The sequence below is a fragment of the Maylandia zebra genome, linkage group LG6 (assembly GCF_041146795.1).
Source record: "Maylandia zebra isolate NMK-2024a linkage group LG6, Mzebra_GT3a, whole genome shotgun sequence".
Lineage (NCBI taxonomy): Eukaryota > Metazoa > Chordata > Actinopteri > Cichliformes > Cichlidae > Maylandia > Maylandia zebra.
This window is the reverse complement of record NC_135172.1, coordinates 36848982-36870924: the sequence shown is the minus strand read 5'-3', so window position 1 is coordinate 36870924 and position 21943 is coordinate 36848982. Positions and strand designations below refer to the sequence as shown.

The following is a 21943-nucleotide window of genomic DNA, read 5'->3' as shown; positions in this document are numbered from 1 at the left end:
GCTTCTTATAGCCTTAGTGGCCCCCACCTAGTCGTAAAAGCCTAAACATTCACATTCTTTCTCTGTTACGGCGCCTAAGTTATGACCTCAGCTCCCTGTCTTTCTGCTCTCTGTAAAGGTGGGGGTATGGAATGTGGTCTATCTCCCCTGTCCTAGACACAGAGTCTCCTGCATACAACCTTTCTTTTCATGATTCAGCAGTAAAACATGTCAAGAACACAATGTGAGACATTCACAGCAGATCAAGGATACAGAGTGATGCACACTTATCTAATGAACTACTAAATGAATATGTTCTTTTAACCCAAAAGTATAATGAGAACTAAACTACATACACAGCACACCATCTAAACTAAAGGATAATATATGTCCCACAGCTGTTATCATAATTCAACTACTTTAACTACAGATATAAGATAACATATGACAACAGAATAATCTCACATGAGCCATTTAAATTGTAAGAGAAACCAGTTATTTCTTGTAAAACAATTCAATAACAAATCAATCAGCTTTAATTTGAACTCATTTTCACAAGCATAACACATTCAAGTGTTGATTTAATAATTCATGAATAACAACACTGGCATTACAAAAACAACAAGAATTAATGAATTATTAGAGTATTTTCATAACAACTGCATCTTCCATTTTCAAAAAGACAGATTCTTAAAGACAGTCTTTACAGAAGAATCCATCATCAGCACAGATGCCATTTTCTTCTCCACAAGTCTCATGGAACCAGGTGCTGCAGTTCGCAGCTGATCCACTCCTCAGTGGCCTTTGGGTCACTTTTGTCTCCATAGACTGCTTTACATGCTTTGCAGGGCAGGTCGTCCTTCTTTGCGCCTTTGCATCTTCTAGTCTTTTCTTTCTTTTTAGATTGCACTGCCTTGATGGAAATGTAGTATATGTTCATGACTCGTGAGGACCAATGATGGAGGCTTAGCCCTCTTCCTGACAGTCCTCTGTTGTTTTGGCAGGGGACACAGATCACTGAATGTAACACAAGTTGAGGTTTGATGTGAACAGGTACGTACAATGAAGCTCTTTATATCTTATTGTTATAATCAATTTATGTCGTAAGTGACTATTTTAAAGATATGATTCTTACCTCTGATTTCTTTTTGTTTTTTTGTTTTTATCCTTTGGTGTTTTTTGAGATTTATATCTTTAAGGCTAATATCTCATACTTACACATTTGGGTTTTATTATTTACTGCACAAAGTGTATTGTAGAGAAGTTTGGGAAGTAGACTCTTACTGTTACAGGATATTATATTAGTTTTACAGTATTTTTAGGCTAAAATTGGAAGTGGAAATTTCTATGATAATATAAAAATGGATAAGAGAATGTTTCTCATAGTTATGTAGGCTATTACCTGCAGATGAACTCTTCTAACTCTTCTTCATTGACTCCCTTTTAAATCTAGAATTTAATTTAAAATCCTTTTCCTCACATTCAAAATCCGATGTGCGATATTCTCATTGCTTTCTGGAATTTATTGTTAATCATTTACTTATGTAAATTTCATAATCTGTCAAAAAAAACCAAACAAACAATATAATCCAAAGTACATCATTCTATTGTTCCCTTCCACATGTTTACAGCCCTCATATATATACATGTTACACTGCTCAAACAAATATAATGACTCAGTCCTACCGTGCAATATACCATTTTTCAGTCTTATTATTTACATCCTACATATGTTTATGTATTATGTAAGCACGTGCAGCTTTGTGATTTTGTTTGGTCAACGTATATCAAAATTCATGCTGGAAATAACTTTTACTTCCATGGCATGCCTTTACTTCAAAATATAACACTGTGCAACAATATAATTGAGCTTAAAAGATTCAGTCACCCTGGACCAACCATTGCATGGTTATAGACTCTAACACACTGACTGTTATTGAGCTAGACAAGTAATCATTAAATGTTACTTCTATAAGTGCTTACTTTTCTACTTACTGTTCTACAACACATTGTGTCGTAAATTTCACATGCTCTTATTCCAGCACATGCCCACTAAGACTATGGTAATATTTTGTGTTACACACACACACACACACACACACACACACACACACACACACACACACACACACACACACACACACACACACTGTTAAGAGATATACTCTAAAACACTTCTTCAGTAGAGACTCAGAGAAGAGAAACACACAGAACTTCTTGCTAGCAAGGGCAGCCTCCAGAACTGAGACTCGCCCCGAGGACTGCCCTGGTCTTTATTTATATGCTTCAGTGAGCGTTTGTTCCTTACATTGGAATGTGGAGGTGTACGTGTGTGTATGTGTGTGTGTATGTGTGTTTCAGAGTGTGACCCCATAAACGACTTCCCTTAACCTGCTGGTCTGGAAATACCAACAGTTCATCTATATGTAAAAAAGCACTTAGACTAAAACTGACATAGCTACATTAATCCTACCGTAAAACAATAAGACAAGGTACAACCTCTCCCATGCTCCTAGGATGTGGGGGTGAACGCCAGAACACCCTGGAATGTTACAGACCTCCTAGGATGAGACATTCTTTCAATATGCCACCAACTATATACTTCTAAACACAAATGATTACATGCAGTATTCTACCATATGCAAACTTATATCATTAAAAGATTATACTGACTACTAAGTACAATTTTCCATTGACACACACACACAAAAACGACATGTAGTCACAACATCCAAGGATACATACTCAGACCATACCATCAGTATGCTTTTTATGTTATTATTGCTTATCATTTATTATTGCTTTTATAGATTAAACATGCAAAATATTAAGCAATGTTTTTTGTTGGTGGAGCATTATGTCTTTATGAAAACATAGCAATGCAGTGTTCTAATGGTGGTATTACATTCTGAAAGGAAGCACTGTTGAATTAATGGTTGTTTTCATTTGGTAGGAAGTATCTTAATAACATTGTTATTGATAGTCTTACTTATCTTCTCATGGAAACCCTCAGCCTGACTATCGTGGGCCTTTCTTGCGTGTTGTCTCTGTTCCTGCCAGAATTCTTTCCAGCTTTCTTCCAGAGTACGGTGATGTGGGTGTTAATTTAATTAATTATTCTTAGTTGGCATAGATACGGTGTAATGTGGAGTGAATGTCTGTATAGAAGCCCCACCTTTGCCCCCCAAAGTTTTGTTGTTGGTTTATTTTGTTTGTTCGTTTTTAAAAAAAGAAGCTTTGAGCGGTCGAGTATAACGGAACAATAGCGCTCCCTAGTGGCTGGCAGACCCCCCCCCCCCCCTCCCGTTGATGTCTGGGGTAGGCAGGGAAACAGGTTCAACCATCAGCCCCGTTGTGAACGGACGTGGGTCCGTTATTTTTGTCCTTTTATACATACACTATCCACCGTGAGAGCGACTCGACATCGTTGAAACACCAGAAGCTGTTTGCTTAATTGAAAAGAAACGGACTCTCCCATCAATTAGACGGCACCGACTTTTTGTTCCCGTCTGACATGGCGATCGCACACGTAGCCACCGAGTACGTCTTTTCCGACTTTTTGTTAAAGGACCCGACGGAGACCAAGTACAAAGGCATCCGTCTCGAGTTGGCTGTGGACAAAATAGTCACGTTTCTGGCGGTGGGACTGCCTTTGTTCCTCATCTCGCTCGCCTTTGCTCAGGAGGTCTCAGTGGGTGAGTTAAATGTGTGAAGAGACAGTTTCATTATGTGGGAAAATGCAATCCCGGCAGGGAAACTTATTGTTCCTTAAATAAAATCAAACTGACATAGAGTGTAGGGTGAAGATGAGTGTTTTACTATGCAGAAGGACAGAGGTGTGGAAGAAGGTGTGGTTTGAGTCTCCACCCGTCTGCTCCTTTCACTCCCAGACAGTGAGGCAAGCATCCTGCTGCCTCTGCAGCTGCTGCTGGTGCTGATGATGATGATGGTGAAAACAGTGGCATGCTGACACACGTGTTCTTTTCATGGATGAGCTTGTTTCTGAATGCAATGAGTGCGAGAAAAGACACAAACACATATGGCACAAGTTTGATCTGCATACCTCCCTCTGGAGTGTAAACAAAAATCTAGCTCCATCAGCAGTTTCACAAATCTACATAATCCCCTTAGGTCACAATGCTCATAGTCCAACACACTGTCCATAATCAGACCAGATGGATCATTACTCTGCAAGCCTTGTGGGAACTACTGTTGTGCTTCTGAGGTTGAAATGCAAAGTGGTTCAAAATCTATTATTAATGTTCCCAATTAAAAATAGTGTGGCAGTCACAAAAAAATAGCTGCAGGAAGGAAAGTCTTCTGAGCTATAGAAACACTGAGTTGCGAATTGGCTTATTTTTAAGCAGAAATGGGATGCCATAGGATGGGTGTCAAACATCAGCATGCCACAGGGTCCCGTGTGGGAATTTGGGTGGCTTGGCTAAGTATGAAAATTGCAGAAAAGCAGTGAATTTACTTCTTAGTTCCAGTTTCTTAGTTCCAAAGGTTAGTTACATAAATAATAAAATACCAAACAAGTGCGTGAAAAGATGGGAGAGGTAAAACCCAAACAATACAAGTTAACGCATGGCAACAGGATCACAGACTGTATTTAAAAGAAGTCAGGACACCAAAATGACGACTGTCATCTTACATTTTATTTTGTTTTATTTACAAAATTTCAAAATTTGCACTTTTGCTAAACATCAAAAGGTCATTGCTCTGATGCTGGAGCTCAAATAACTGATAGTTGGTGTGGTTGTATCTAGTGAACAGAAAACACATGGAAGATGTTCCTGTCCACTGAGTATGAGGGGCATTTTTTTCTTAATTGTGCATACTTTGAATCCCTGCCACAACAGGCGATGACGTAATTATTGGCTCAAAATATGCTGAAAGCAATTCAAAGCAACTGGACCATGAGTGCAGAAAAAAGAAGGCTGCATTAATTTTTCTGAAAAAACAAGCCACCCATTAGCACTGATTCTTTGTTTTCCTCTGGGTCCTCAGGCACCCAGATCAGCTGCTTTCCTCCCACTAACTTTTCCTGGAGACAGGCTGGATACGTGGACTCTTTTTGTTGGGCAGCAGTGCAGCAGCAAGCAGACAGCTCGCCACTGTGGCTACACAAGGTACACACAGTATAACCAAACACAGACAGTAAATGCACTGGACATGTTTATAAAAAAGGTGCAATGTTATGTTAAAGTGCAGGAATTTGTATTGAAACATATACACACCTGTGCAATAAATCTTTTACACATATAGTATGCTCATTTATACCTGCACAATAAACATAATACTATGCTGAAATCTAATTATACTAGAAATCGAATTTATAACTAGTGCATTGCTGATTATATGTCAGTTTTAATTTAATGAAATGCTATTTTTATCACTTGTTTTTTTTTATCAGTTGTTAATGTTTTTTTTTTTATAATTTATTGGCAGATTAATACTTCTGTTAATTAATTACCTCTTCATTTGTAAAACGTCATTAATTTTCATTTTGTAGGTCTTCGAATAGCTAAATTAGATATTACATTAACCATAATGAAATAAGTCTCATATTTTCAACAGATGCTAGGCACATTACAAATTTATTTAAACAACTACTTAGTAGACACTGAAACGAACTACAACCTTGTATATACCCACATCATAATCTGGTGATGATCAAATTAAACATAATAATCAAGTTTTGCCAGACGAGTGCTTCCTAAAACATCTGCGAGGGCACCAAAGAACGGCAAAGACATTATTTTCTTTATAATATTAAAAGAATAAACATTATAAAGTAATATTAGCCAAAATAAAGCTACTAATACATTTGTCTTCCTTTCTGTGACTTCCACAGTTCTTCCCATACATCCTGCTCTCACTGGCCATCCTCATGTACATCCCCGCCTTGTTCTGGCGCTTCACAGCAGCTCCGCACCTCTCCTCTGATCTCAGCTTTATCATGGAGGAGCTAGACCGCTTTTATAATCGTGCCATCAGACTAGCCAAGAATTTAGCCTCTTTAGATAGCAAGGATGCACCCGAAGGCACACAGAGGTAAACACCTTGTTATCACCTACAGTCAATGTACTCAACTGCTTTACTCTTGTAGATTTTGGCAGGTGATTAGACTGGGAGACTCCTTTTTTCAAAGTCTTCTGAAGGTATTTATTTAAAATGTTGGTCTACCACTTTTTTATTATAGTATGAGCTAGCTTGAACTTTGACGACAAACTACACATATGAGGCCATTAATTTACACATGCAGCCAGTTTATAGAGACGTCATTTAGAATAGAAAAGAATAGAATAGCCACTTTATTGTTATTCAGAACATACAACTGTTAGTGCACACCAGAACGAAATTTCGGTGCATTTACTCGCCATCGGGCTTTACAATATAAATAATAAATAAATCCAAATCGAAAAGGTTGAAAAGAATCTCAGATATGTACAAGTAAAAATATAAGAGAAATGTACTATATTTGTATTCATGTAGAGAACATTTAGTCATCCTACACTCACATTTTTAAAGCTGCTAAATGCTTCATTTATTTTATTGTTGCTAACTGGGTCTTCCTGCTATTTGGTGAAAGGTAGGCAGCAGTACACAGGACATCTGAATTCTTTTCATTTTGTATCTGCTGAAGAGTGATGGCATCTTTGGTGCCATCTTGTGGTAGTGTTAAAGAAGCAAAGCTGGCAGGGAGAAATGCTTGTCTTTCACTCCTGACATACAAAGTGGGGCATTTTTTGAATATTAGTGATCATTAAAAAACCCAAAATGTAGTTTAAAAACTATTTTCCACAAAGTGCTATGAAACTGAAGTCATTTTATCTCATGCTAATTGTTCATTTACCTTTTTCCTGCTGCAGTGCTTCGGACCTGACTGAAGGCTGCTTTAAATACCCTTTAGTGGAGCAGTATTTAAAGACCAAGCGCTTCTCTCACAGACTTGTGGTCAAGTACCTGGCATGTCGGGGACTGACTCTGCTGATCCTCCTGCTTGCATGTATCTACCTTGGCTATTACATCCTGCTAGCTTCTCTCACGGATGAGTTTCCGTGTGACCTGCGGACAGGAGTGCTGAAGAACGACAGCATGGTGCCGTCTCCTGTTCAGTGTAAGCTTGTTGCAGTTGGTGTTTTCAGGCTTCTCAGCTATATCAACCTGGGAGTGTATGTGATTCTTGCTCCATTAGTGGTGTATGCTGCTCTTGGGCCAGCACGTCAAAGCTCCAGCTTCCTTCGGCCTTATGAGATGCTGCCAGGATTTGGTGCTCTGGGTCTGGTCACCCCCGTCTACAATGACCTCAGTATCTATCTGCTGTTTCTGCATGAGAACCTGAGTGCACTTAAGTCCTTTAAGTGTCTGCAGGTGCGTCTCAACACTAAAACTGTGGGTGAAGCATGGGCACTTGTTTGTGTTGTTCCTTTCTTCTTAGGAAAATTAGAAAAATGTCTCTTCCACAGGTGCTTGAATTGTTGCAAGAGGCTGATGATGAGGGGTTTGACACCATGTGTCTACTGCGATCTCTGGGGCAGGTGAAGACTGATGTTTTAGACAGTAAGAAGACGTGCTCTCACAAGGACAACAAAGAAACGGATAAGGCTGAAGAATAGTTACTCTCATGTAAGGATAAACTCTTGAGTGTTCTGATGAGAGCCAAAATAAATGTGTTGTATTTAACATCATACTTATTTTGTCTTCCTCCAGTGCCTTGTTACTTCTGATGAGATGACCTGATGAGGATGCTCTGATGGAAAAGAAGCACTGAGATGAACTCCTTTGGACTTGTTTTTATTGGAGCTGTTGTAGCGTGTTAAGCTACAAACCTGTAGTTTGACCAATTCAGTTTACCTTACCTTCTTACTTTAATGCATGGAAATACTCCAGAGATAAGTGGAGCAGGTGTCGCAATTTTTTCTACATAGGATTTCCTATTTTATTTTTTTTTTGCACACGTCTTTGCTCAGGATCCAAATTGCCTTTAAATCAAAGTGAGCCATGTTCTTCGGACAGCTGCTTCCTATCTTTTATTATAGAATGAGGGAAGCTTCTTACCACTTTGTTTTTATTCGTTTACATGTGTAATTATTGAAAATAAGCCGCAATAAATTAAGACCACTTGATATTATAAAAACTGGAACTTTTGTTTGTGTTGTAAAGCATTTTTGCCTTCTAATGTGAAGTTATCAGCATTGGCATACTGTATATGATGTACTTTGGTTTGCACTCACTAAAATTAAAATATAACCTAAACTGTCCAAATTACATGAAAGGTACATTTATATTTTTCCAAGTACTGTAATACTAATGGTATCACTGCCAGAATGACCATTTTGGATTATTATCCTTTTATTTCTAACTTAATTAATACACACTCATGGCCACTTTAATAGGTACAACTTATTAGTAGCACATTGGACACCTTTTGCATTCAGAACTGCCTTAATTTATAATGACATCTATTCAACAGGGTATAGAGATTTTGATCCATACTGAAATCATAGCATAAATCAGCAATATTGAAGGTAGGCTGTGGTGTTTTATCAATGCCAAACTGGTACTAAGGGGACCAAAATGTGGCAGCAAAATATCTTCCACACCATTACACCACCAGCAGTGTGAACCATTGATACAATGTAGGATGGAGCCATGCTTTCATGCTGTTCATGGCAAATTCTGACCCTACCATCTGAATGTCTGAATGCAGAAAATGAGACTCATCAGAACTTTTTTCCAAACTGATGTCCAGTTATGATCAACCTGTGTGAGTAGCCTCAGTTTCCCGTTGTAAGCTGACAAGTGAGGCACTCACTGTGATTTTATATAGTTGTAGCCTGTCTGCTTCAAGGCTGGACATGCTGTACATTCAGAGATGTTCTTCTGCATACATTGGTTGGAACAAGTGGTAATTTGAGTTATTTCCTATTAGTTTAAAGTAGTATAGGCACTCTGTAAACCCTAGAGATAGTTGTTTGGAGAAATCACAGTAGCTCAGCCATTTCTGAAATACAGTTGTTGTTGTTGTTGTTTTTTTATAACACAAAGCATCAGTGGAGCCACTACCATTGTATGTTTCCCATACATAAATGATGACTGAATGAAAGCTCAAGAACATTTTACGCTTTATCATGTATTAAGAAAAAAGTGCTTCAATTCCATTTCACTTTCCCTGTCAGACAGTCGGTGTAGTAATATGGGCAGAATACTGAAACAAAAAACAAACAAACAAAAAAAAAGAAAATCTAAATCTAAATGTGAGGGCTATACAATAATTTCTTTTATTATAAATGCAGTGTATGAAATATCATAAACGCCTTACAAAGCAGAAACAACGGACTGTGCTTGAGGCTCCGCCTTCCCGGCCTACAGGTCTGCTAAATCATATGATTGGTTAATCTTTAAAAACGTCATCTGTGTTGCCCAATGAGCTTCACGAACTCAATGTTCGTATTTATTTGGTTGGCGAGACGATCGACGTGGTAACGAAGGATTAGTTTGTGCAATTCTCAATACGTATACTCAATAAATCCGGAAAAAATATCATCACATCGAAGTACATTCCCTTAGCTGTAGCATGCTTTAATCGTTCCTTCATATGCAGGTGAGTGTGTTTAGTTCCGTTTAGAGCAGCTTTAGAATCACATATCGAACTAGATCGGTTAGCTGCCTATATTAGCTTAAGTTAGCTAAAAACTTAGCCGGGCCATATGCATTCTCTGACATTGCATTTAGATTTAAAAGTTTCCGTTTCATTTTTTACTATTCTACAAATAAACTTTAAAACTATTTTTTTGGTTATCCCTTTTTTGGCATAAGTATGTGAAGGAAATTGTTCGGCGGAGGTAATTTGTGTTAGCTAATAAAGTTAGCACTCGCTAACGGTTTTGTAATGATGTGTCCCCAAGTGAGACAACCACGTAATTTAAGAAAGGAGAAAGCTATAATTTGATTGAATCCTCCCTCCATCCTTACTCGGAGCAGCAGACATGGTAGAGCCGACAACACGCAAGTTTGCATCCCTAGAAGAGGAGCTGGGCTTCTGGAAGGAGCAAGCAGAGAGATACGAGCAAAGGTACTAAAAAAAGGCATACAATCGGAGGACTTACTTTTAGGAAATTACTTTCTGCAGTTATTGTTATATAATTCTTAACATGTGCTGAGCTGATATTTTGGAGGTGTTGTACATTGCTCTGTCACCAGGGCTGAGGAGGCTCAAGAGGAGCTGCAGGAATTCCAGCAGATGAGTCGGGACTATGAGGCTGAGCTTGAGACAGAGCTGAAGCAATGTGAGGGTCGAAACAAAGAGCTCCTGCAGGATAATCACCGGCTTCGTGTAGAACTGGAAAACATAAAGGTAGACAACCTTGATTTTAAGTAGGCTGTGGCCCCTTAATAGAGGGACACAAGCACTGATGCTCCACTTAGTGACATTGAGGATTTGGAACAGACACACCCCACACAAGCAGCTTTTAGCCTACCAACATTCAGCTTGTTATTGCTACTGCCACTAGGAAAATTGCTGCCTGGGTATAAAGCAGCTGACTGCTATTTTAGTCAGTGGTCCATGGGGAAATAAGCATAGTGGAGAAAGTAAATTCAGTTGTGTGTTCAAAAAATGCTCAAATGTGGGGAGAGGGAACTTTTTAAAGGGTTTATTGTCTCAACGTTTAATAAAATAGTCAGCTTTTCTTATTAAAATATGAACGGCAGCTGTGTTGATTAATTTGCCATGACCTTGCCAAGCTGACACTGTCAGTTTCAGTTTATTTGTTCTTGTGCTTTTTGTAGGAGAAATTTGAAGTCCAGCATTCTGATGCTTTGAGGCACATATCAACACTTGAGGAAGAGCTGGGAGAGACCAGAGCAGTTAGAGATCATCTGCAGAAGTATATCAGAGAGTTAGAGCAATCCAATGATGACCTGGAGAGAACCAAAAGGTCAGTGCTTAAAAGTTGGTACATGTTCACACAGCCATGCTGTGCCTGTTAGACTTGCCAATATATAAACAATATTGCATAATATGTCCTCTCTGCTTGTCTCAGGGCTACCATCATGTCTCTGGAGGACTTTGAGCAGCGGATGAACCAGGTCATTGAGAGAAACGCCTTTCTTGAAAGTGAGCTGGATGAGAAAGAGAACCTGCTTGAGTCTGTTCAGAGGCTCAAGGACGAAGCTAGAGGTACACACAATCATCCACTCAAAGCAGCTTCTCAGCTTCTCAGGTTCACAAGAACTGCTGATTTCTCTTATCACTGACTCAGTGAATTTTGATAGTTTGATTAATTCAGCAGTTCCTGTTTTTATTTATGTCCTGTTCTTCCCGTTTATTGTACATCTGACTGTTAATATATAATGATTTTATAGGATATGTTTTAACTAGTAACCTAGGTAAAATTATTTAATGGGTTTTATAAGTGTTTATGAGTCTATGCTTAACTGGTCTTCACAGACAGCTATAGGCATATATTTTAGTGTTATATGGTGTGTGGAAATTCACTTGGTGAATCTTTCTAAAGTGTGGAACGCTATCACAGTTAATATATTGTATGTGCTTTTAATGTGCTGTGAGAAACTGAACCGGCAGTTGGTCGTCAGGTTTCATTGTGCAACCAGCGTCACCTTTACTTTTGTTTTTGATCATGTTTGCCTGCCCCATATGCCAGCTTTTTCCACAAATATAAATTACTTCTGAAAAACTATAATAGGTGGTTGGTTAGAAGATGGTTTAAATTCTGTTACTTCTGTAACTTGCGGCAGACCTTCGCCATGAGCTGGCTGTACGACAGAAGGAGAGACGGCCATCCAGCAGCCTGGGCAAAGACACAGATCGTCCTGATACGATGTTACCCTCAGCTGGAAATCCTTCCATCCCCGTCACACCCTCCAAACCTATTAGTTCATATGTCACAACCCCAGCTTCCAACATCCGGAGAGGTAATATAAAACTCTATCTTAATAAGTACCTCTATACTAAAAAAACATGTGTTTATCAGCTTATGTGTGGTTGTTGTTTTAGGCGATAGTCTAACAGGAACCCCGCTTACTACATCGGCTAGAATATCTGCACTCAACATCGTTGGGGAACTACTCAGAAAAGTTGGAGTAAGAAAGTTAATACTTGTACTGAAAGTGCTATGTTGGTTTGTATGTCTTTATTATTGATTTCTGTATTTATTTATTTTAATCCTGCCAGAATTTGGAGTCCAAGTTGGCATCTTGTCGAGACTTTGTGTACGACACATCCGTCAACAGACCGGCGCTTACAGTTGGTCCTGGCAGTCCTTCGGGTTTAGATGCAGGTGCTGAGCTCCAGGCGGTGGGCCTGAGCCCTCCTTCTCAGTATGACAGGTGAGGGAATGTCATCATGAGTTTACAGTAGAAGATCTGTTTTGAGTAATACACGTCTAGCTATCTGCATACTTTATGATTGGCCTTCTTATGGATCCAGATTGCACCTTGTTACTTCTCTGTTTGCCTAATTTCCAGCTCTTAAAGTTGCTGTTTGGTATTTTAGAGTTTTATTATTCTATTTTTGTTGATTGTCCCTGGAAAAAAGTTTAGTAGCTTATTGCATGCTAACAGAATTTAATAAAACTTAATGGCTATTTGAATATTTCAGAATCTGCATGATACTTTAATTTTACTTCCTTAAATTAGGTGCCTTTTATCTTTACCACTTTGCCAACTGGTAGTGATAACTGGTGATAATGGTGTTTGTAGCTAAACAATGTAATACATGAGGTAATGTGTAGTTGAATGTTGGCATATATAGGTCTCTACACCAGTTATAACCTGTATAGACTATGCATAGAGTCTTTACCTTCTCCTAGGAGAAATTATTCAAGCTGTTTTATGATCTGAGCAGTTACTGTCATATTTCATGCCTGCATATGGAACAAAATGGCCGGGTTTGCATCAGAAGTTGAGGGGGTGAGCTCTGCCTGTCCAGCTACCCATCACAAAACCTGGAAACTATTCCAACGGTTGTTTTTCCACGTCTATCAATATATACTGAGGTGTCAAAACACCAGCACAGGGGTGCCGTCAAATGTCATCTTTATGGGGAACAGAGTTAAAAATGGATGTGGCCTCTGGGCCTGAAAAGCCAGATGAAGTTGGGCTAAACCCAAGCAGTGACATGTGTAATGTCATGATGTAATGGCCAGCAGGGGGCGTCTCCGGGGGTTGCAAAATGAACTCTGTAAAAGGTCGATGGGAGAATGATGCTCCCCTCTTTACTTTTATGACATGAGTAAAAATGTTCCTGATGACTTTATAAAGTCATTCATTAATTTGAAGTCTTACTGAACAAACATGATGTTTATTTTGTGCATTCTGGCTCCATTCAAGATGTGAAATGAATGATAAAGCAGGATATGCTTTAGGGTCTGGCTGCCTAACTTTGTTTAATAAGCCACTAACTCACAAGCACTCACAAGGGTCTCTCAGTCAGAACCACCCTGTGCTTGTTAAACACAACAAACAAAAAACAAGATGGCAACAGTCCAAATGCAAAGCCTTGAGGCCTTTGACTGTAACTACATTTGAAAAAAGATTGTGACTCTGAATGTACAGCTTTAGCTCATGAGTTGAACTTTGTTTTTCAGTTTGGTGAAACGGTTAGAGTTTGGACCAGCTCCTCCAAGAGGGATCTCCCATGGTGCCCAGTCTCCACAGGGAGGGGTCAAGATACTGCTATGAGAGGGGAGGGGAAAAAACCCTTCCTTTCTCTCTCCCTCCTGACCTTCCTCATATGACACCCCTGGACTTTGAGCTGAGCTGTCTTCCTTGTCGCCGTACGTCCTGCTGATTGTCCTTGCACCGTGCCCTCACTGAGCAAAGAGAGAGGCTCTGCCCATTAACACACGAACTTCTGCTCTCTCAGGCTTGTACCACACCATATCACAGGAGGCAGCACTACATCCTGTGGACCCTACCATTCGCAGCATATCTTCCACTATATCTCTAATGCTGTGGTGGCTAACTTAAAAAACAAAAAAAACAAACAAAAAAAAAACAACTCATGGACCTTCTGTGTTTTCTGTGGTTGGATCAAGCACAGCAGGGCTTTGTAAACATTTCTGCTCCTACATCACTAATCTAGTGCACTAGCCTATTAATCATTATCCATGTAAGGAACAGTTTTAATAATTAAAAGCACTGGAAAGTGACCCTGGTATAGGGACCAAGAATCTGGAGTATTGTTTATGGAAAAGTTGAGCAAATATTGTGTTTGTGACCAAGTCAAAACCAAAGCTGTGATAAATGGGAAAACTGAAAATAACAAAAGCAATAGGTTTGTTTTTCTTTGATATGTATATGAAAAACATGGTTTAGCTTTGTCATTGGCCTTTTCTGTGTTTATCGTTTCCCATCATGTCTTGAAGAACACAGATTGATATTTTGGTTTAAAAATATTTCAGACTGGGTGAATGAATGAGCTGACAATGAATTACTTCCTGCCATGAATTGGCGTTAGTATTTCAGCCAGCCTTCATCACTGCTGTTACTTCTTCAGTTTTTGGGCTCTTGCTTTGCTGCAGTGCCACGGCTGATCCAGGTGTTAAAATACCGAAACAGATCATCGTCTCTGTCAGATTTTCATCGAGAGGGGTGCCACTTGACTTCATGGTGGTTAAAGTAATAGCATTTAGTATACCCCCCAACCCCATTTTGTTATCATTCGGGTCCTTCCTATTACCTCCCTCCAACCATTTCACACACCAACTATTTTCTGCTTTACTGGGGTTATAAAAGATAAAATTTATCATGCTGAAGATTTATGATCTAATGTTATCATAAACCTTTTTACTGATGGTAGCTGACAGTATATTTTAGACAGGCACTTGAATGTATAGTATCTCTTTCTGCCACTTAGACTTACATGGTGGACATATGGTAAACATGATAAGCAATAATAGATTTTGAAATGGTCAAATTAGCACTGTTCGTATATTTGTGTAGGTATAAAGAAGACTTTGAAATTAGGAAATGGAGCGATTCTGATGTGACAGCTATGCTTTTCCCTGAAATGTTTCTGTTTAAATGGATCTTGTCACTACTGCCATCCAGCAGCTCATTAAGCAGCTCATTAAGCAAATATTAAAGTTGCATATCTAAATATGACCTTTATACAGTAGCTATCACTGTATACTGCACTGTAGCCTTTGTGTAGGAATTAACTTGTAACATCTGAAATCTGGAGGTCCTCCTGTTTGCAGGACAGTTTAAAGGGGGCCTGTAATGCTTGTTTCTACAGTCCTATTAATGTTCTTGAGTGTAACCGAGGCGCTATGAAGGTCACACAGTTAAAAATAATCATCATTTGTCTCATTCAGGACCTTTTTACAGTCCGAGTTTATCCACTGCCTGAAACAAGTTATTGTAGATCTTAATTTAGGCCAGCTTTTTTTTTTCCTCTCTTATGTCTGCTCCCTCCTAAACGGAAGTTTTGAACCTCACTGAAATGAACACATTAAAGATATCCTCTTTAACGACATACAGAGTAGACAGAAAATAGTCTTTAGAGCAGGCTTGAACTAGAAATATTGACTCACAGGGAATCCTAACACATATGCTGACCTCATGATTTGAAACTTTGGCCTTGTTTCGTCTATAAGTGTGACAGAAAGTAAAGGGAAGCATAACTGGTCCCCTTTAATCTTCCTTGAGCTACTTCCAGTTGTAATCCTTGTAATCACTGTGTACTGGCTGTTTGTTTAGGACGCCTGCAGCTGCTTCTGTATGCTGACTTTAAACTGTTTGTGCCTGAGGTACTATACCCAACTTTCGTCCTGCTGGTTTGCAGTCGTTTTTTCTTTTTCTACTAAACTGAGCAGATGTGAATAATGTGAGTGAGTTACTGACCAAGACAGAAACATTAAAAGGAGAAAGTCAAACTATTTTTTTTTCTTTATTTCTTGTGCAGGTGGTTCAACAGGTAATGGATACAAAAAGTGCCATGTAAACATTTGTTGAATACAAAGAAAATTATAAAATGAGATTGACTTAGTTTAGGGTGATCAGGGACTTTTTGTTTCTAAGTACAGTAAATCTGGAGAAAGGAAAGCTACTGAAAGAAGATCTGAGCGTTGCTTAGTGCTCCATGTTGATATGTGACTCAGTTTTCTGGTTAACAGTAACCGAAAACCTTGTCTGACCTCAAACATTTCATAAACCGCGTCTCTAAACAGGTTTGGACACATGAGAGGCACAAATAATATGACGGAAGCTAAAAATGTTTTTCCTTGGTGGGGGGTAATAAACAACACTGCTGACTAGAAGCAGACTGGGGATTGAAATATCTGTCTATGCATCCAATCTGAAACCCTAGAGTGGTGCTCTGGAACAATAACAGCAGTCACAGGCAACAGGACGACGGTAACTGATAATAGTTCTACATCTGTAGATTTACACTTTGTCACTGCTTTAAGTACTAAGTGGGTGTTAATTAGAGGCTCCTATGTTTGTGTCAGTGCAGTAAAAAAAAACAAAACAGTGAAAATAGAAAAGGGAAAAAAAAAACAGCAAATCACACAAAAGCATAACCACTAGACGACCCCACTAAGTTGAAATCATGTCCTGATTGTTTTTGTGTCAAGAAAAGGTGCTCTGAAACAAGAGGACAGATAGATAGCATAATAGGCTTTTTCTTTGTTTTAAGTGGCAGGCTTTGCCCTGAACAGTATTTCTCATATATGGTTTTTTAAAAAGTCCCTTAGTCAGCGGACTTTGTTCCATTGAAGTCGCTTTGGGAGTCGGTGTCCTCCTCTGAGGCATCCTCGACCACCCTTCGGCCTCCGCCTATGCGCCGAGGTGTGCTGCTAAAGGGGGGCTCATTTCCACGCCTAAAATAGGACAAAAAAGTACACAAGACACAAACAGAAAGAAACATTGTCACAGTGAGGGGATGCAATAGGCTCTGTGTTGGTTAAGTTCATTTGAAAACCAGTTGGGTGTTTGCACACTGCAAAAGGAGCGTTGATGAAGTACAGAATGTACAGGTTGTGCTTCGGTTACGGGTAAAGCACGCTGGTTATCTTTGTAACTCATTTTAACTCCTTGGTCAGGAAAATGAGTTTGGTTTACGGCAGTTAAACCAAGCACTGAGGAAAAATATGACCCCAGGAAATGGGTACAATGGAAACCAAATGGTGCAATATGACTTGGGACTCAGAATTTTTCAGTTACATCTCTGATAGCCACATTTCCCTCAGTTAGGCTCAGTGAAAGAAATGAGAGCATTAAGGGTGTGCACGGGGAATGAAAAGTTATGGTATGTTAATGAGAAATAGTGATGGGGTAACTTTTAGGCGCAGAGATACCTGCTGCGTTACTCCTTGGGTTCAGGGTTGCCTCTGGAATAGAGATGGACATGATTGTTTTGTTTCCGCTCATCAACTTTAGAAAGAATGTGAATGCTTCAAGTGTTCATTTACATCCCTTTGAATGACATTAATTATGCTCTGTAGCACTGAAATGTAGCTTAACTGAGAGCATTTAAAACTAATAAATGTGCTTTAACCTGTCTACAGTTTGGCAAATCTGTAAACTGTTGTTTGTGTACAACTGTGGCTACAAAAAAGTTTGGATGCTTTATAAAATGTTAGAGCAGAATGCCAAGATTTGCAAATAACTCGAAGCCTGTTTGATTGAAAGAAGCAGAAAAGACAATTTTGTTAATTTTGCTTCTCAAATATACAGTTTTTTAAATTTTGATGCGAGAATCATGTCAAAAATATGTTTAACAGGTTTAGTTCCTTCTTCCAACAGCACAGTTTGAGACTCAAGGGTTTTACTACGAAGGAAGTTCAGCGAAGCCAGAGTTTCTTTGTGTTAGCTGGCTCGACAAAACCTAAATCCTCATTCAGAGGTAACTGGTACCATGAAAATTATTTAACAGTCAACTTTCAAGTGAAAGAGTTTCTGCTTCAGGCTCTGAGTGTTCTTGCATATAAAGGGAGGGGGGCTGGTGCCATTTAGCTTCTTTACTTGCTCTGCATAAAATTAGATACATTGAGTACCACCAAAGGAGCTGGTGATAAAGACCTCACTAACACTCGGGCTGCAAATAAGATGAGCATAGTGCTGTGTACAGTTGAGCTTCATTCAGGTGTTTTAGTAAGGTATGTATATAAAAACATAGTGCTTCACCACAGAGTCTATACTGCAAGCAAAGCATGGTTTAAAAAAACGTAATAATAAAAATGTGGTTCCTCCAGCTGATTTTAAGCCAAAACTCTGAAACCGACCAGGTTATGTCATGTTAAAACCTAAGTTACCATGGAGACCTAGCCTGTTGTCTTTGTAGTATTTCAGGTTAAACTGATCTGCAAACCATTACATTCAGTTATTTACATTTTACACAGCATCCCAACCTCTTACTGCAATGTCTGTGTCCTGTTGTGGCATCATGGAAATAGCAGGTGAACATCACCTCCATCAGCAGAACGACCCTTTGGCGTTTTATCCTACCTGAGTTTGTTCTTGAGAGAGCCGATCTCGCGGGTCATGGCGTCGTTGGCCTCAGTGGCTTCATCCAGCTCCCGCTGCAGCTTCCTGCGGGCTGCTGTGGCACGCTGAGACTCCTCCTCCGATTCCTCTAGCTGCCGCTTCAGCTGCTTCATGCGAGTGTTTGACTTTTCCGCCTGGTGAGTGAACAAAGCGAATATGCTAACTCGGCACTGACAAGCACAATCAAAGCTGCATTTATTTTCTTGTTCGTGCACAAAAACGTTTCCGTGACTGTACCTGGTCTTTGTACTGCTCTGCCTGTTTTCTTTCGTCTTCCACCTGCAACATCAGGTCCTTGAGCTTCTTGTCTTTCTGGCGCATATTCTTGGCAGTTGTCTGCTTATCCCTGAGACAAGATGGACAAGAGTTAAGAGGAAATGAATATGAGTACAGCTGATACAATTTAAAGAAGGTAAAACCACCAAAAAAAGTAAATATTTTTTTATTCATCAAACATACGGTATGCTCTGTGTTTATGTGTCCCTGACCTGTTCTCCTGCTCCAGCTGCTCCTCCAGCTGTGCCACTTTAGCCTCCAAGGCAGAGATGGAGGACTTGAACTTGGACTTGACCTGGTTCTCCATCTCCTGGAGCTTGGCCTTCAGCTCCTTGTTCTGGCGGTCCAACTGCTGCCGAGCGCTCTCGTTCTTCTGGGAGGTGGTGCGCTCCGTCTGCAGCTCATTGTTCAGCTGATCCACCTGTGGGTGGAGTACGTGCAAAGAGAGGGATGAGAACTCTGCCCAGTGCTTTAACACTTCATGAATCATGTCTGCTACAGTCTTATCACCTGTTGTGTGCTCTTCCTCAGCCTGTCATTGATGATCTCCATGTTGCTTTGCTCCTCCTCCAGCTCCTCCTCTAGCTGGGCGATCTTAGCTTCCAGGCGACGCTTCTCATCTGACAAGGCTGACCTGAGCACAGAGAGCATGGTAAGAAATGCCACCATCTTTTTTTCATGGTTCACTTCACAGACAAAGCAACAGAGTGAACTCTACACCTACTTTCCAGAGGTGTTGCTCGCCAGCTCATCGGACAGTTCGTCTCTTTCAGCCTCTGCTTGCTTCCGTCCTCTCTCAGCTGCAGCCAGTTCCTGCAAACACATACATTCATTATTTTGAGCCCCGGCTCCCAGAGAGGTTCTTGCCTTGTTAGGAATCGACAGCCTTACCTCCTGTAGCTGCATGAGCTCAGCCTCCAGACTCTTGGCCTTCCTCTCGCTCTCCTTTGCGGTGGTCAGCACCTCTTCTCGAGCAGCACGAGCATCTTCCAGCTCCCTCTGGTAGTCCTTCATCTGGGCCTGGAGGGATGAAGAGAAACAGAGAAAAGACATCAGATAATGTTTCAAGTATATTTACGATACTTGAGGCAGATGATCTGTGTTTGATGATACCAAGTCCTGTTTTCAAGTGCTTCTCTTAGTGATCATATCTTATTTTAGTGTTTTGACATTTCCCTTTAAAGTCACAGTTACTAGCCAAAACCGGGGAATTTTCCCTTAAGAAGATGTTTGTCTACATATCTACAAGTTTATTTCAAGAAAACAACAAGTTAAGTTTTACATGTGTTTGCTTCCAAGTTAAAAAAAAATCCAAAAACATTTTACCTTTAAAATAAAAACCTTCACTACAACATATGCTTTAATGTAAATATGCATCTAAAAAATTACAGTGAAAACTAAAAGACCCATACAGTATTTATATAAATTCTTCTGTGCTGAATTTTCTCAGTGTCCTTTGCTCTGACCTGGAGCTTGCGGAGCTGCTTGATAGCCTCATCACGTCCCTTATTGGCTGTCTCGATCTGTCCCTCCAGATCTTTCATGTCTATCTCCAGCTTCTTCTTGGCTGCTGCTGCTGTGGCCCTCTGCTTACGTTCATCCTCCAACTCCGTCTCCAACTCACGGACCTGCAGCCAGTGTGCATCATTGCAATGATTACTGACGCTGAAATAGCATTCTTTGATAATAAATCATTCACATCCTTCTGGTATAAGAATGAAGGCTTTTATTTACCTGCTTGATCAGCTGCCTCTTCTTCTCCTCTCCCATCTCATCTCTTCCCTGGAGGTCTCTCTCAAACTGGGCCTTCAGAGCCTGCATGTTGACCTCCAGACGCAACTTGGCATCCTCAGCCGCCTGCAGTTCGTCCTCTAGCTCCTCCAGCTGCGTCTTCATCTCCTCCACCTGGGCTTCCAGGCCTCGTTTGGACTTCTCCAGCTCATGGACCTTCCATCAATACATTTTAAATTAACTGGAAAGCTCTAGACACTGTAAACATATACCTGTAACTACAGACTTTCAGCCTGCAGATTTATTGACCAGTGCCAAGTGAGTGAAAGATGTTCCAACACTAACATTTTTTCCCACATCATCCTTGGAGCTGATCAGGTCCTCCATCTCTGCTTTTAGGGCCTTGTTGGCTCTCTCCAGCTCCTCTCTGGAGTCCTGAGCCTCTTCTAGAGCCCTTGCCAGGGACAGAGCTTTGGTCTCCTTCTCTCTGGCCTCAGCTTCAGCACGGTCTCGCTCGTCTGCATATTTACTGGAGACACTCTTCTCTTCGGCCAGCATCTGGAGATCAAAGAAACAAATAACTATGAATTTAACAAATCTGTTTTACTGTGCATATAATCTTATATAATAAAGTCACAATCTTGACTACAATTAACTGTGAAATTCTAAAAACAGGCTCAATCCCATGAATGATATTTTAAAAGCTTGTTTTCTGGTTTAGCAGACCTGGTCAAACTTCTTCTGTTTCTTCTCCAGGTTTGAAACGTTCTGCCTCTGGTTGTCCAGATCCATCAGCGTGTCCTCCAGCTCCTGCTGCAGACGATTTTTGGTCTTCTCCAGCTTGTCGTATGCTGAGGCCTTCTCTTCATACTGAGTGTTCGCTGCCTCCAAATCTCTCTGCAGACGCTTCTTTCCTTCCTCCAGCAGCTCAATGTTGCCTGACATTTCATCCATCTTCTTCTTTGCATCTGATAGCTGCACACAAAGCAAAACTGTTATGTAACAGAGAGGAATCTTCTACATGGTACAAGAGTGTTTTCTTGTTATGAGCTTTAGCTTACAGTAAACCTTCACTCCAATATCGCTCCAGTTTTTTCCCATCATATTATCTTTATTTTGCTCCCGCCAATTTCTCTTAAAGTCTTAATCAACAGAGTTCGGCCTCTGACCTGGATGTTGAGAGTGGACACGTGTCTCTCCACGTTCCTCTTTGCCTCCATCTCCTCTTCAAGCTGCTCCTGTAGGCTGTTCTTGTCGTCTTCCGCCTGTCGCAGCTTTGTGGAGAACTGCAATTTCTGGCGTGTCTCCTCAGCCAGCAGCTCCTGTTAGACACAAGAGTTCAGTAGTCAGTGCGTTTGTTCTAAAGTTTAATATATTTCATCGTCACAGCAAAGACTAAATGTTTGTGTGGTGTTATTAACAACATGTTAAGAGT

The 21943-nt window shown here is 40.1% G+C and overlaps 3 protein-coding genes across 7 annotated transcripts in view; 2 read left to right on the top strand and 1 right to left on the bottom strand.

Moving 5' to 3' along the window:
* Nucleotides 1-3262: 3262 nt before the first annotated feature.
* On the top strand, nt 3263-8122 carry LOC101487200 (pannexin-1). 2 transcript variants are annotated; one of them, XM_004538923.4, is made up of 7 exons: nt 3263-3674; nt 4990-5111; nt 5837-6036; nt 6855-7102; nt 7181-7356; nt 7452-7611; nt 7696-8122. In XM_004538923.4, exons 1-6 carry the CDS (start codon nt 3494-3496, stop codon nt 7599-7601), a joined length of 1077 nt encoding a protein of 358 aa, XP_004538980.1. In that variant the 5' UTR covers nt 3263-3493; the 3' UTR covers nt 7602-7611; nt 7696-8122. The 2 variants fall into 2 exon arrangements, with proteins under 2 accessions (XP_004538980.1, XP_004538979.1); XM_004538922.4 differs by having other exon boundaries at nt 6855-7356.
* A 1302-nt stretch (nt 8123-9424) lies between these two features.
* Nucleotides 9425-15890, top strand: LOC101463764 (nuclear distribution protein nudE homolog 1). 2 transcript variants are annotated; one of them, XM_076885172.1, is made up of 9 exons: nt 9425-9589; nt 9894-10060; nt 10189-10342; nt 10777-10925; nt 11031-11167; nt 11746-11922; nt 12005-12090; nt 12182-12336; nt 13596-15890. In XM_076885172.1, the coding sequence occupies exons 2-9, from the start codon at nt 9975-9977 to the stop codon at nt 13687-13689; spliced, it is 1038 nt and encodes a 345-aa protein (XP_076741287.1). In that variant the 5' UTR covers nt 9425-9589; nt 9894-9974; the 3' UTR covers nt 13690-15890. The 2 variants fall into 2 exon arrangements, with proteins under 2 accessions (XP_076741287.1, XP_004538984.1); XM_004538927.4 differs by having other exon boundaries at nt 9426-9589; nt 9970-10060.
* myh11a (myosin, heavy chain 11a, smooth muscle) overlaps nt 15889-21943 on the bottom strand; it is a 34018-nt gene continuing 27963 nt past the window's right edge. For 2 of the 3 annotated variants that reach the window (XM_004538925.6, XM_004538926.6), the window contains 12 exons: nt 21678-21830; nt 21235-21483; nt 20854-21066; nt 20512-20724; nt 20244-20405; nt 19669-19797; nt 19502-19590; nt 19288-19411; nt 18990-19198; nt 18739-18847; nt 18463-18635; nt 15889-16835 (listed from right to left, as the gene is read on the bottom strand). In XM_004538925.6, the coding sequence (XP_004538982.1) occupies nt 16706-16835; nt 18463-18635; nt 18739-18847; nt 18990-19198; nt 19288-19411; nt 19502-19590; nt 19669-19797; nt 20244-20405; nt 20512-20724; nt 20854-21066; nt 21235-21483; nt 21678-21830 (1953 nt within the window). In that variant the 3' untranslated portion in view covers nt 15889-16705. Of the gene's footprint in view, nt 16836-17312; nt 17346-18462; nt 18636-18738; nt 18848-18989; nt 19199-19287; nt 19412-19501; nt 19591-19668; nt 19798-20243; nt 20406-20511; nt 20725-20853; nt 21067-21234; nt 21484-21677; nt 21831-21943 lie in introns of all 3 variants that reach the window. The other variant, XM_012918217.4, reaches the window with a different exon arrangement.